Source organism: Trachurus japonicus, chromosome 4, assembly GCF_045865225.1.
Source record: "Trachurus japonicus isolate A0001 chromosome 4, Traja_1.0".
NCBI lineage: Eukaryota > Metazoa > Chordata > Actinopteri > Carangiformes > Carangidae > Trachurus > Trachurus japonicus.
The window spans coordinates 24,209,136-24,224,262 of record NC_140910.1 but is presented as its reverse complement, the minus strand read 5'-3'; the positions used below and the strand labels follow the sequence as shown (position 1 = coordinate 24,224,262).

The 15,127-nt window shown below is 40.9% G+C and overlaps 1 protein-coding gene across 2 annotated transcripts in view; it reads left to right on the top strand.

The window, feature by feature from the left end:
* Positions 1–15,127, top strand: part of lepr (leptin receptor) — a 45,755-nt gene that overhangs the window by 14,243 nt on the left and 16,385 nt on the right. The window contains exons 1-4 of one of the 2 annotated variants that reach the window (XM_085774862.1): positions 7,486–7,631; positions 11,039–11,096; positions 12,275–12,327; positions 13,559–13,786. In XM_085774862.1, coding sequence (XP_085630988.1) covers positions 11,083–11,096; positions 12,275–12,327; positions 13,559–13,786 — 295 coding nt within the window. In that variant the 5' untranslated portion in view covers positions 7,486–7,631; positions 11,039–11,082. Of the gene's footprint in view, positions 1–7,485; positions 7,632–11,038; positions 11,097–12,274; positions 12,328–13,558; positions 13,787–15,127 lie in introns of those variants that run through there. The other variant, XM_085774863.1, reaches the window with a different exon arrangement.

The window sequence follows — 15,127 nt, the reverse complement described above, 5'->3', positions numbered from 1 at the left end:
TGTTGTCCTAAAAATCCAGCCACGAGAGGACAAAAGGAGTATTTTGCATTTTCACAGTATGAAAATTCCTGATAGAAACAGATAAGGAAATGAGTTCCAGTAAACATGGGTAAAGGGTCAGTGCCCTGTAGGGAGATGATCCTCTGAATGTTCAGACTGAAATGAAGCCATTTGTGTCAGATAGAGCTGCTTGTATGACTTATTGCCATTAGTTTTGGTTAAAAAAAAAAAAAAAAAAGTTCACTTTTTGGTTAAAAGAAGTTCAGTTTTTGGTTGAAAAAAAAGTTCACTTTTTGCTTAAAAAAAAGAAAGAAAAAAAGTTCACTTTTTGGTAAAAAAAAAGTTCACTTTTTGGTTAAAAAATGTTCACCTTCAAAAAAGGTCACTTTTTTTCCAGAAATATATTTTTTCAAAAAATGTCTAAAAAAGTAACATTATTCAGTCTCAGAACAAATATTTGTGTATTTCTGATGTCTGTTTCCAAATGGGGGTCCGTGGCCTAATTTGGGTCAGTTTAGGGGTCCTTGATGTAAAAAAGTTTGAGAACCACTCAGTGATAAATCATCAGTCATGGAGAAAGAACAGACATCTTTATTGATGCAGTGACGACCCTCTCATGGGCTGGAGGCTGACCTGACAGCCATTAGGGTCGTCAGCTGATTCGTTTCACCTGGGCTTCTCCACCTTATAAAGGCTGGGCCATGTGCTGTCACTCTCTCTCCCTTCCACTTGCTGACATCCTTTTTGGTTTGGGTTTTGCACCTTCAACACCTCCACAGCACACAGACCACTCATCCATGCATTGCATTCATGATAAATCCTACAGACCTTAAAACCTTATTGTACCTTTAGTTTATGTTTTAGTTACAATAAATTATTTGTTCTTAGTTAAACTTTGTGTGGTCTCCCTCATTGTCACATCCACTGAGTCAGTTTGTGACAATGCAATCAGCTATTTTTTTAAGTATATTTGTTGGGTCTTTTTTGCCCTTAATTGATAGTGTTGTAGAGAGAGAGGAATTGGGTAGGCAGAGAGATTAGGAATGACATGACACTCGATAAAGGGCCGGCTGCAGCGAGGACTATAGCCTCTGCACACAGGGAGCCCACTCCACCAACCGAGCCAATCAACGCCCCACCCATTTTTTTTGGTTCAGTTTATTTCTTATAGTAAACTACCAATTCTGTGAAAATAGTTATATAATATCTTCAGAGAGTCTCAGAATATAACCCTGAGAGTGTGTTAAGGATGATCTTGGATGGAAATGAATGAAAAATAATTAATATAAACAGAAAGTCTGTTTTAGAAACTGATAGTGTGATAATGGAGGTTGAGCTGCATTATAGCATAGGATTCAGTGTTGGTGGAAGCAGATCTGTACTAGGAACCAAAATACAGAATATTTAAAGTCTCTCGACTTTAATGGAGTGAAATATGAAATCTCTGGAAATTTAGAAATAAACTGAAACCAATGCCAGTAGCTCATTCCTCTCTAACAATGAACCTCCATACTCCACCTCATTTCCTCTCTTTTACAGAAAAGCACAGCAGTGAGTGAAACATGAGTTTCACAGTTTATTATGTAAAATCGGCTACACTGCATCCTTCAGTGATCACAGGAATTCAATCTGCACGTAGAGCATGGGGATGGCATTATAGTTGAAGCCCCCATGCATTAAAAATAAATAAATAAATAAATAAAAGAAGATGATATCATCTCCTTCAGTGACATCATCCAACCCAGTTTGAAAGAATGACATCATCTCTCTGGTATGTAACCCTGGGTATCTTTCTCTCTTTTTTTCTTGAAGGGACAGAATCTGATGAATTATTCATGAGCGGCTTCCCTGCATGAGGCAGGCGGCTCTTTTACACTGCAGGGCTCAGGGGGCTGTTTGTGTAAAGATTCATCTCATAATGTTGATACAGTGTAAAACACTTGACTCATCTATTGAGCGATGACAGTGTTTTTGGATGACAAATCATATCCCTAAGCAATGATGACATGGGAGTAATAGTGAACTGATATCACTGGGACTGTTTCTTGGTGGATGGATAGTGGATTTGAGAGAAATGGATGATATTTCCGCCATCATACAGTGATGCTTGTTATTTTTTAGTACTTGTGGCAGGTTGAAGCTAGTCGAGCAAATTCACGAGGTTGGTAATTAAGACTAATAGGTCACAGATAGAGGAACAAAACAAGTTACGGGATAGCAGGAACACGACAGCACAGACGATGAATTATGCAACGATCTGACAAATGGCTGGAAAAAGACAGTTGGTAGATACATTGCACTGGGAACTGGATAGGAAATAGTAAACGTGAGGTGGGTGAGGGAGTGACGATTGGGTATAGGGAATGGGAGACAGATGAACACTGTGATTGATTGAGAAGAACAATAATTTTATCCTGGATCCTCAAAACAAGTGGCTTATATATGAAATATGCATTGATTTATAGATATAAATTCATAATAAGAGCTGAACTAACAAGACCCCGGACCAAAGGCATACTGTTGACGCCTGCAGTGCCATATGTTAATGATTCAATATAACCACAGGCTACATGTACAGTAGCAGCAGCAGTTGTCTTCTTCTTTCTCTTTTCTTCCTTCTTCACTATTGGAAATTTCAAACACATACTGTATCCAGATAAACCCCAAAGACTGAACATCAAATGTGATCAGATTAGATTGTTTGATTATTATGGTTTGTACAACAAACAAACACAAGGAAGATTAACATCTGCTGATGCTGACACCCATGCTCATAACAATAGTCTGGATATTTGGATCACAAAAAGGCTTCACATGAGGCTTACAGTACACTAAGAGGATGATGTCATTCTTGCACACAGGTTGGGATGATGTCATTGGTTAGAATGAGGTCATCCCCTCATTTTGAATGCGCTCTGTAGGTGGGGCTGCTGCGACGGTGTGATCCCCTCCCTGCGCTTCATCGGTGACCCTCATACATGTTAACCTAATACTGTGGCTGCATTTCTGAATCACTTCAAGCTCTGCTTTCTGCTCAGGAAGAATGGAAAATATTTCTATAGATGGGAAATAAAGGCTTATTGAGGTGCTTTTGAGATGGCAGTTTTTGGATATGGCAGCATGTTAGTGTTTTCTTAGGCTTTTTTAAGAATTTAAAGTATGTTGTCTTTATGAGTCATGTCGACTGTATGTCTGAACAGGAACATCTGTCTGGATGTTTTTCCACTATTAAAAATAGATGATTAGTTTTTGCCAATTTCTAGAGTAAGTCATTGTGATTTGTTAAAGTTTCCACAATGTACCTAAAACTAGAAAAAAAAAGGATTTGGTCAATTTGAACTAAATTTATTAGTCAGGAAAACCTTTGTCAGAGCAATTGGGAAATGGAAATATATGTGAAAATGTTTGGCTCTTTTCTCAGTAGATACTTAAAAGAACATAAATCAGTGGTTATTTGATCAGTTTGTCTGTGCAAGAGAGAAAGCAGCTGAGATTGCTGCCAGTTCGCTGTCACAATTCAACTGACAATAGCGTCCTGTAATTGCACATTGCAAAAGAGAACAAACCTTATATCTTTTGTGCTGTCCCTTCGTTACTACCGCTGTCTGCTGCTCTGAGGGGATTTGTGTGAAACAAGATGCTGCTAACCCCCAGCAGTCTTTACAGCAGTGATGAAGCGATGCCAGGCTCGTCACAATGATGAGCCAAAATCACGTCTATAAAGATCAGTGGGCTGTGACAGTGCATCGTCGTGCCTCCATAATGACGCAGATTGAGGAGATCCATTTGCAAATTAATCTCCTCCTCTTCACACAAGCCAATTGTCTGCATGCACACAATGACGCTTCTTGTCTACGTCATAAAGTTTGATTATGGCTGCAGGCACCATAACTCACTCTGTTGCCCACACCCATGAAAACCTGTACTACAGTACCTGTGAGGACACTACATTGTACCTTTTCCAAGCAGCTAAAGCAGCTAAAAACCTACAACCGTAACAATATCTACCCATGCTCGACCATAACATGACCACAGGCTGGTTGTTATTCCAAAGGTGAAGGCTTTGTGGTCAGTGGTGCTGCCACAAGGCTTATAAGGTCCTGGATCCAAATGTGCCACCTGGCTGTGTCCTTGGAGGACTTTGAAGGTTTTCCCCATGTCTGCCTGGGTGTCTTCCAGTTTCTTGCTTTAGTCCAAAGGCATGCAGGCCAGATGAACTGGAAACTCTTAACTCCCCACAGGAATGTGAAGGTCTTTGCCTGCCTACGAACATTTCAAAGACTGGATCCTTCCAACCTTGGTCCCAAATTAATCAATGTTGTGTCCTCATTCATAGGTTATGAGAAACAACACAGAGGGCAATACAGGCAGGTTGGAGCTAGTTGAGCAATTTCATGATGTTGATAATTAAGACTTACTGTATCAACCCACAGGTAGATGAACAAAACAAGTTACAGGGTGGCAAGAACACAACAACACAGACAATGAATCATGCACCGATCTTCCCAGGAATGTGAAAGTGAATATCATTGTGTGAACGAACATTTTATGGACTGGTCACTTCTAACCTTGGCCCTTAATGTTATGTCCTTATTCTATAGTGCTTAAACGTTTCTGTTTTACTCTCACAGGAAGTGATGCAAGATGTGTGTAATCATACGGAGAGATAATCAAACAAACTGTTAAACACAGTCTTAAACTGTTAACACTTTTAAAACACTTACCCTAACCTTACCCGTAGGCCACTGTAACCTAACTTGTCCTCATCATAAATCCTAAAACAAACAATAAACCAATAGTTCACCATGAAGGAATTAGAGGTGTGTCCTGTTGAAAACCAAAGACAAAACGCACACATGCACACGCACACGCACACGCACACACACACACACACACACACACACACACACACACACACACACACACACGCACACACACACACACACACACACACACACACACACACACACACACACACACACACACACACACACACACACACACACACAGAGACTGTGCAATAACAGCATGCTGAAGAAGTCTAATCAAAGGTGTGGGGTTATAAACTGATTCCTTGGGATTCACACCTTCAGACAAACAAACCATTATCTTGTCAGATTGATGTTTGCTAACAACCAGCCACCAACACCTACTGTATATATGACAACCCCCATAAAGACACATATGTATCATCATCTCACTGCCTGACAGCCAGTGACTTATAGTCATAATTACATCACACTTCATCTTATTATCTGTTATGATTTGCTGTTGACATCAACTGTTTGCCCAATGTGTGGGTATTAGAAAGCTCATAGATCCTGAACACAACAAGAATGATATGTAAAATTGACGATTATTTGTAATAAATAATAAGGCTACTTTGACAACTTTGAATATACAGTATATAATCCCATATTAATTATAAACAGCACGTAATCACAGACGTTTTATCTTCCCATATATGAAATGCACTTGAACGTAAAAACCAATTACACTCTGTTAGAATGATGCATTCAGTGCTGTTTGCTGGGTCAACACCACCAGTAAATGTTATGCTCATGGGAACCACAGATAAGCTTCGGGCACATGTGAATATTGTTCTATTCATCCTGGTTTCTGTAAATGTCCACGTTCACACTGCACTCAACCAACAACACTTGTGTTTTCCACTGACATAGACGCTGCTTTATTTCCACAAATACAGCAACAGTCTCTCGCCTTCACTTCTGTTTGGCTTCATGTTCACCAGCTGCAATGTAAAGGTATAATAATGAGGTCAGCAGAGGAGGGACCCATGGATGGACATTAGCAATAAAGAAGGGTGTGTATTTTCATCTGGGGCAACATGGAAATTACTGACATTTGCAGTAAATATAACTCTAATATCAGGCCACATTCAACAGGACAACAAAATCATTCACTATTCAATGCAGACTCCTATGGCAGAAGTTCTCACTGACAAATGACCCAATTGAAATCACTTGACAGTCTGTTTGCATTTGGAAAAATAGTTTGACCAAGTAGTATGCCCAAGGGTCCACATCTGGTTGGAAACTTTTTTTTCCAGGACTCAAACAGACGGGTTTTTAACCGAATTTTAAAAAAATAAGCTGAATGTCAGCAGAAGTCTGCATCTCTTCAGTTTCTGTCCCTCTGTTTGTCCTGCACACCACTGTGATCTATTGACTCCCGAATACAACAGGTGCCTGTCTCATATTTGGGACATAGCTGTGAGGCTAGACAGGTTTTCTCACAGACGTTGGTTGGCATCTTTACAGTTCTCTTGAAGCCTTCTTTTCTTTGATGGGAAGACATAGACATTTGCACGAAGCACGTAGCATCATGTTATTCATTGTTGGCAGCCATTGACTGGGAGTGGCAATCCCCAAAGATATTGTGAAAAGATATGCTTGCGGCACATTTGTTTCAATTAATTTTTAAAATGGGACTTGAGTGAGTAATGACTGTGTTGTTTCTTGTTGTTCTGTTGCCAAATCTGAGACAATAGTATCAGTTTGCGGGTGAGCTATAGCTCAGAGTTTAGCCACTGAAATTATTATTTACCATATAAAAGCTCTTGTTGAGCATTGGATCTGTCAGAGATACTAAAAGCCTATAAAAAGTGGACATGGGGTTGCCTTTTCATTAGCAATCATAACTACAACAGAGTAATGTGCACAGCTGCAGACTCTTATTTGCAACAATCTGTCACGAGAGCCATAAATCAAGAGGAACATTTCCTGGTCTACATCGTTTTTTTGTTTTGGGTTTTGTGAATCACACTTAGTCATAAGTGTGATTGATGATAGTGGGGTTTGCTAGCTAGAGACACAACAAAAACCAGAGGAACAAATAGTAGGTGAGGTTAATAGATGGATGGATGGATGGATGGATAAAGCAGTCTAAACCTTAAATGAATGGCTAGCTTTATGGAGACTTGATTTTCATACCCATTGAGTGGATAGAAAGAAAAATGCTTATTAATTATAAAAATCAATCACTAGGCTACATAACCATAATTACACAAGTTTTGAAAAAAAATATTTTGGCCTGTGTAAAATCTGAATTTGGAGTAGGCCTAGTAGGCTAACCTATCAAATATGGCTGGCTGATAAATAAAGTGGACATTTTCATCCTAAATATGTAAATGTAGCCTAGTGTATTCCTGAAGTATTGCCGTGTTGATAGATAGGTTGCTTTTGTTTTGGTGTGGCATTGTTCTATGATCATCAAGAGGTAGGATTTCCGGAGGAGTTCCTGAACGCATCACGAGGGCATGTCCTGTTCAGCGTCTGTCAGCGACACCTCCTTCTCCTCCTTCTCCCCCTCCTCCTCCAACCCGACGGAGCTCTACGTAAGGGAAAGGGCAGCAGCGGCGCGTGTGTGTGGGTTGAACGTGTGTGTGTAGTCTAAGACAGAGAGACGGAGAAAGAGAGAGAGAGCGAGGAGGGGGAAAAGGCTCTTCAGTAGGAAACCCTGAGCAGTGTCGCTGCTCTCAGCCTCGGCTCAGCCATGGACCGCGCGCTCTGACCGCTTCAGTGAGGATTTAAACTTCAACCTGACTCAAACTGTGACTCGGAGCAAAGAGCAACGCGGACGCAAAGGCAGCGCCGAGCTCGAGGAGCGATGTAAGAACAGGCTCTTTATCCACTCTTTAAACATCCCTGATGATCGGCACAGATGAGCTGTGACCTTTCAGAGTTTCATTTGTCAGCTAAGTGAATAGACTTGTTATAGGCTAGCAGCAGAATCCTAACATCTGGCTGTGAAAAGTTTTTATCTTGCTGAGTTGAACATTTCTGTTTGAGAAAGATTGTTATGTACATTTTTCAAAGATTTTGGCACTTTGTATAACTACTTCTCAGCACTTGTTTATTAGCTATATAGAAGCACAAACTTGTTGGAAATACGTTGGTCTCTGTTGGTGCTCATGCATGATGATGATGATGATGATGATGGAGGGAAGGGGACAAGCCCCAGCGCGCCTCTCCTGCAAAGCAGCAGCAGCAGCAGCAGCAGCAGCTCCAGACTGTCAGAGGCAGTGAGTCAGAGCAGGATGAATAGCTGGCGAGATGGAGCCAGAGGGGCAGAGCTTCCCTTGCATGTGGAAAATAGTTTCACATGGTTGTCTGCATCCAGCCCAATTGTTTCCAAAAGGCGACGAGGAAGGCGACACCAGACGGCAGCAGCTGAGCGTGGATGAATTGAACCACCACTGCTGATCCTTGAATGAGTTTTTGAGGTTGCAATGCACAGTGTCCTTCCGCTTTTATCTTGTGCAGCTCAGAGTTTGCAGCATCTCAGCTGTCAGATGTCAGTGATGCTCACTCACCTGCATCTCCTTGATAGTTTTGTGACCATCCATTCACATTTTTCTAGTGATTCATCCATTGATATTATGAGCTTGGATGCACGTCCTCTTCTTGACCCTTATCTCAGTTCACTCAGTCCTCACACACTTTGGTGGATGGTCTCACATCCTGGCTGCTCACTTGAACATCCATTGGGCTGACTCATGACAGTTTAACTGGATTAAGTGGTGGTAGGTGACATAAGCGCTAGTGGAGTTGTGTATATTCTAGATTAAAATAGTAACTTTCAGTAACTCTCAATTCACCGGCTCTGTTTTATTATGTATTTCAATTTCTGTTTCTATGTTTTTTGCATCGTACACATCACCCACTGGGATTATGCACTCCTTTTAAGGCTCTGCAAAGCACTTGGTGACTCATGTCTGAGAAAAGTGCCACATAAATTTACATTACTTACCCATTTAATCATTCCTTCTAAATAATAGTGAAACATGAGCATCACAGCCGTCCGAAGCTCACATTAAGTCTACAGATTTATTGTTGACTTTGTTGAGTTTACTGTCGCAAAAACAAAACAGAAGCAGCAGATTCTTTATAGTAAGGAACTGAGACAAGATCAGTTGATCATCCAGTTTATCATCACAGCTCTCGAATGGAGCTGACAGACAGAACACCAGCAGGCATCAGCGGGTAAATACATGAGTAGTCTGCCGTGAAATGAGTCGTGTGGTTATACATCAGCAACATTACAACGGAGCTGGTAAACCAGCAGCTGACTGTGGTTCAGTTTTACAGTCACTCCTCACCAAACCCTGGTGCTGTGGTGAGTGAGACGGTGACAGTCGCATGAATCTTACTTTCTCCCCTCTGATTGGCCCTTTAAAGGCTCTATAGTAATATGATGACTTGATGACATGATGTGAACTTGGCTGAGATGATGTGATGCTGTTTATACTGTGACAGTGATCCTATTATTATCTGATTAAATAACACCGTCGTAAGCAGCGTTTCAAATCAGTGTTTTGGACCAAGTGTGGGACGCAATTAAATTCATGGATATGAACTTTAGATTTATCAGAACATGTTTATTTAGTAGTAAATTGTGATTTTATTATATAAAACCACACATACAATCACCATAGTGCTAACTAAAGCACAGGTTTAGGTTGAAAAGAGGCTGAAAGAGTTTCATGAAACACTCAGGACTCTGCAAATGAAACTGGATGCAGAATTTTTTATCACAGCCTGAGGCTAACATTGACATTTGTGCTGATGCTGGTTTCTCCTGATCATGTATTGAAAAGGCAAAAACTTTATAATTGTTAGTTCACAGAACTGAGCAACTGCGGCAAACAAGTTCCAAGCTTTTCTGTCATATCTCAGGACATGAAATACAAAAAGCATGATCGAAACAAACAAGGTCCAGTGTTCCATCTGTTTTTAATGGTCCACTGTGAAATGTTTACACCAAACCTCAGAACGTTTAAAGATTAACAAAAGTATGAACTTTTGCAGTGTTGAGTTTTTAGTTAAAATCACCTACACTAGTTCAGGTTTCTGTTCCTGTTAATATGGAAACTGAAATTCACAACACAGAGGACTCAATGCATGACAGGTCGTTACACCCCTCAGGAACCAGCCTACAGGCGTTGTCTTGCCCACCTGTTGGTGACAGATGTGGCTCTTCACACTGATGGTGCTGCTTTACATCCCATACATGATTATTGATTACCTGCCTCTTGTTTTACTTCATTTGGATCATACAACATGCTCATGTGCTGGTCTGCTTTTGTGTCAGTTGTGTTTTATACAGACGAAGATTCTTTGACACATTGACAAATTTTGGTACATATTTGCAAATGATTGACTTTATTACACACGCGCTGAACAGACAATTCCTGGCACAAACGTGCAGACACACAGTCCCGTGTTGCTGTTTTCCACTGTGTCCTCTCTCTCTGTTTGTTTGTCTTGCTCTAGTCTAGAATATCAATGAATTAATAGATGCTGTGGCTGTATTCATTTATTCCTTCCCCGCTCTTGTTTGGCACCAAAACAAAGCAGAGCTTCATAATGAAGTTAAATGACAAACAAATTAGAGCAGAAATGTATTAAAAAGAGAAGAAATATTGGAGAAAACAAACATTAAGATAGACTGTGTTGTTAGATTGTTTTTCCTCTTCTTTTATTACTGTGTTTCATTCATTCATTCAATGTCAATATATGCTTGGATGACTTGTTGAAGGTCTCCTAGCTTTTTCCAAATTGGAGCATTTGATGTCAGGGAGGCAAGCTGTAACTTGGTGCAGATACAGAAGCAAAGACATGTGGGTTGTTGCGAAATAATTCTGTCATGTGTGACTGACTTCTAGAGAAAATTTTAAGCGTTTATGTTTCCTCCTTGTGTTGCGTGCATGGCAGAATCAGTACTTCCCATGAGTGAATGCTTGAGGAGCAGCTGTGGAGTGTCTTATGAGAAGAGAGGGAGCTGCTCCTGTCAGTGAGAAGATGTACCTCTCAAATTGAATGTGTCTGAGAAACCCTCTGCAGTTTTTTTTCTAAATGCTGCTGCAATTGTTTCTTCCTTTGCCAAAAATAATTCTTGAATTCACATACAGTCAGGTTCAGTCCTGTTGGATTGAATGTTGACCTTACTTGCTGCACTGCTTCAGATCCTTGATGTATGATCAACCCTCTCTGTCTCTCTTTCTCTCTCTCCTCAGTGAGATTCACCCCAGCCAAAGCCCAGCCAGGCCATGCTCACACTATGACCACTACAATGTAAGTGCTGCGGTCAACTTCTCATCACTGAGCTGACATTGTTGAATTGAATTGACAGGGGGTGAAAGCACGGATGCCTGGATTGATCATGATGGGCTGTTTCCCCCTCCTACTGATGAAAACACCAGTGGGGTCTAGTCAGTCAATCAGTTCATCAAACAGTCATGAAATGTTAAACGTTAATAGTAACAAAACCAGTGGCAATGTTTCGATTCTCTGGACTTATTTCTTCAAATACACTGCAACAGACAGATTGCTCAAACTTAAAGTAAAAACTTACTTAGTCACACGACTGGTGTGACGGCATATTATTGACTTTGGCCTACACACAGTTTGTCTCTACTCAAGTGACTCAATGACTCATAATCAAGGTGTTGGCATACGCCCTTGAGGAACTAATGCAGCTCCTTGTGACTATGTAGAAAGAAGTGGAGTGCCATGTAGATATACAGTATAGCCTACACATTGATTGAAGATGGAGAAGGGAGATGCTGATATCGTATATTTATTTACTGACTGGGTGTTGTGGACAGTCCTTACACTGAACATCACTTGGTGCAATTAAGAGGGAAAACAAGCACCTACACGGGCAAAGAAGTTAAATAGGTAGCTGCATGAAACAGAAAGCAATAAACACATTACGAGACTTACTGAGGAAAGAGACCAAGCATTGTTCTGTCTTGTGTAACCACATTTATTCAAATGACACTGTTAAATAACATCCAATTCAGTGCACCTGATGAAAAGATTTCTCTAGAAAGAGAGTGATTTAAATGTGACATCAGATAAGAGAGGTTAATTAGAACCGCAGACCATTGTCCTTTGTCTGATGATGAGATGAGTCACCACAGAAGTTGCTTGACCAGTTCCTCTGCTGTTCTTCATCACTATGTCAAAGCCACGATCCTGTGTTGTCAGTGACACACGTGTGCCCTGCCTCTGCTTTCCCATCACACCTGTTCTTTTGAAAAGATATCAGATAATTTCACACCCACACACTATGCATGATCTGTTGCTATTGCCCACATTGATACCCGTCCTGGCTTTATCTTCTTTTATTACTCCACATTTATGTTACTCAGTCTTCGCTCTTTGCATACAGTAGTTTCTCTTTTTTCCTTCTTGACTGTGTCTTTGTTCATCTGTCCACTGCTTATGCCCTGTGTGTCTCTCCACAGGATTCAGTCTGTGATGTTGACAGTCCTGATGCATATTTCCCTGGTGTCCTATGGTGAGTTCCTCCTCCTACTCAACAGATGTGACCTCTCAGCTGCAGCATGTCTCCTGTGTTTCCTTCATGCAATTTAATAAACAATTGCAGACGTAAGAAATGGTGAAAAATGAAAAGTTAGTTTTGTTTGGAATTATTGTTATTGACATTTTTTTAGCTCCCACCCTCCATTAAAAATGTCAAATAAGAATAAAGATGATTTTAATACTACAAAGAACAATATAAAGATCATTAGAAGAACCATCCCCACAATATCAGGATTTGTGCCTGTGTTTTCTTATCTATAATTGTGCCATAGTAAATTAACTGGTGCCTGAAATGCATTCAACACCCAGCTGTAGGTTTAATTTGTTTTCATACCCGGGTAGAGAAACATCTGTGCTGCCACCTTCGTGTTAAATTTCCAGCTCACGAACAAAAGCAATTAAAATGTGAGTGATACAGTCACACGCTAGATCCAGGATCTATACCATAGTAGAGGTAGATTTCTGTCAGTTGTGTAGATTGCAGCTTCTCGGTCCTAAACTAAATCTATGTGTACTTCTTCCATTATGAATTCTGTAGCTTTGGGTAAATGATGAATTATGTTTAGCTTTGTTGTATAATATTCTGGTTGCTGGACAATGGAAATACAATTGAAACAATGAGACATCGCCTTCACAGAACAGAACATTCACAACCTTTCTAGAACAGTTCTCTGAGATTTGTTATGACATAACATGACATAACTACTTAAATTAATCTGGAAATCATTAAACTGTGAAATCCCTGTTGCAGTTATTGGCAGGAATTTCATTTTGGACTTGACATTTCTCCTTAAGTACTGTAGTATTCAGGGTGTGAAGAAATAACAATGGTAACAGTGTGTCCGTTCATGTAATCTCCTGATAACACAGGACGCCACAGCTTCACAGCGGTGTTGACACTTGAGTCCTCGAGTTATTGTGTTGTAGTGGGCAGATTTCCCTAGTGTATATCTCATTTGGTTTCAGGTGCCAAAATGAAAACACCCTTTTCTTTAACTGTACCATGTGAGATCCAGTGGTAGTTGAAGACCAATATGACTGACTAGCTCTTGGGGTCAAAGTTGTTTTGTACCTCCATTGTTTCTCTTCTATCTTTCTCTGAGATACAGACACATGATAAACATACAATACAAACAGCACAAATATCAGTTTTCTTCTGCTCATTTCTCAAACCTGAGTTCATGTGTTTTCCTCTCTGTGAACAGGTGTTCAGTGTTCAGAGCCTGAGGAGGGATCGTCTCTCCGGGCAGGTGCTGTGGACCTCCCCTGGCAGGATGAGCTGTGCTGTGACTCACCTTCAGCCCACCTTGTTGTTGAGGCAGGCGGCACGCACGCACCCGGAACGAACCGTACTGAATCAAACCTCCCACCGTATCCCCGCTGCAGCTACAGGGGCTCGATAACTGAATCACGTCCTCACGAGCCCTCCGCCGGTAAGATTTCATTCAACAGTGGAGTGCTGCACAAAATCTCTCTTAGCTGATGATTCATCAGTGTTTCCAACCTATGAGTTTTCTCCAAAGGTTGCTCCGTGCTGTCGTCAGCCAAGATATTAACATTACAATGTCAACAGCATCATGATAACTTGACCAGAATATTTTAAAAAAATATATGTATAAAGTAACAGAACAGGAATATAGCAATGATTGATTGATGATGATAAATGATGGTTTCAAAACTTTTTCATGCTTTGTGCAACATCTACACACAGCATCTTGACTACATGGTTGATTTTACTGGAAGTTCATCGTTTTGACAAATAAATTATGGTTGAGCTGTGACGACCACTGAAGAACTAAAATCTTTGGGTAACGTTCAAGAAAGACCTTGGTAACGGTAAATAAAACCGCAGACCAGTGGTGGGATGGATGTACCCTCTGGCCTCCTGCATGTCAGGCGCCAAACAGCCACATCCACATCCACCACCTGAGCCCTCAGGCTCCTGCTCTCTGCCTCATTACCTAAACAGTACACTTAGGCCTGTACTGGCTTTGCTAACTCATCGTGCAGTGCTGCCCACTGTCAGTGGTGGTTTCTACAATTTAAAGACGTTTTTCACCACTAGTGGTGCTACAGAGGAGAGTTCCTCCTAATGGTTTGGTGCAAATCCATGTTCAACTTTTGGCTCAATATACAGAGCAAACATCAGTCTGTGTATATGAGGAAACATTATACGTTACTGTGTTTGCTTACAAGGAACAAGGAAACCATGTGCGCAAAACAGGGCGGCTGAATGGTTTGGCTCCTGCTCCTCTGCGGGGTTTGTTTGCCACAGCCTGATGATTTGCTTACAGCAGCGTCACTTGTCACCAGTAGCGAAACCCCCCACAAAGATCAGCCTGATGGGCTCATTACCCTTTAATGGCTTTTTATCTGGTGTCCTTTCCCAGACTCACGTCAGAGTGGGCGGCTGCGTGAGTCTTGTGCTGTGATCAATTCACATCATCTCACTCATGAGGATTCCCTGCTCCTTCTCTCAGTTATTACAACAAATTCAAACCAGCTGTTTTTATGTCAGACACTTTTCAAAGAAATGTCTCAGTTTAGAAGAAAAGACACGGTCAGTAAGTTTAAAAAGCAAATTGGGGCCAGTTTAGATGAGTAATGATTGCAAAAAGGTCTCTTGATATTGTCAGTGTGGAGGTGAAGATGGAGCTGAGGCAATATTGAGAAATGGTGGAGGTGAGGGGGGATTTGCTTTGCTGCATCGATCTATGAGGCGGACAGACGCGTCCAGATCGATGGTGATTAGCTGAGACCTTCCAGCTTAATGT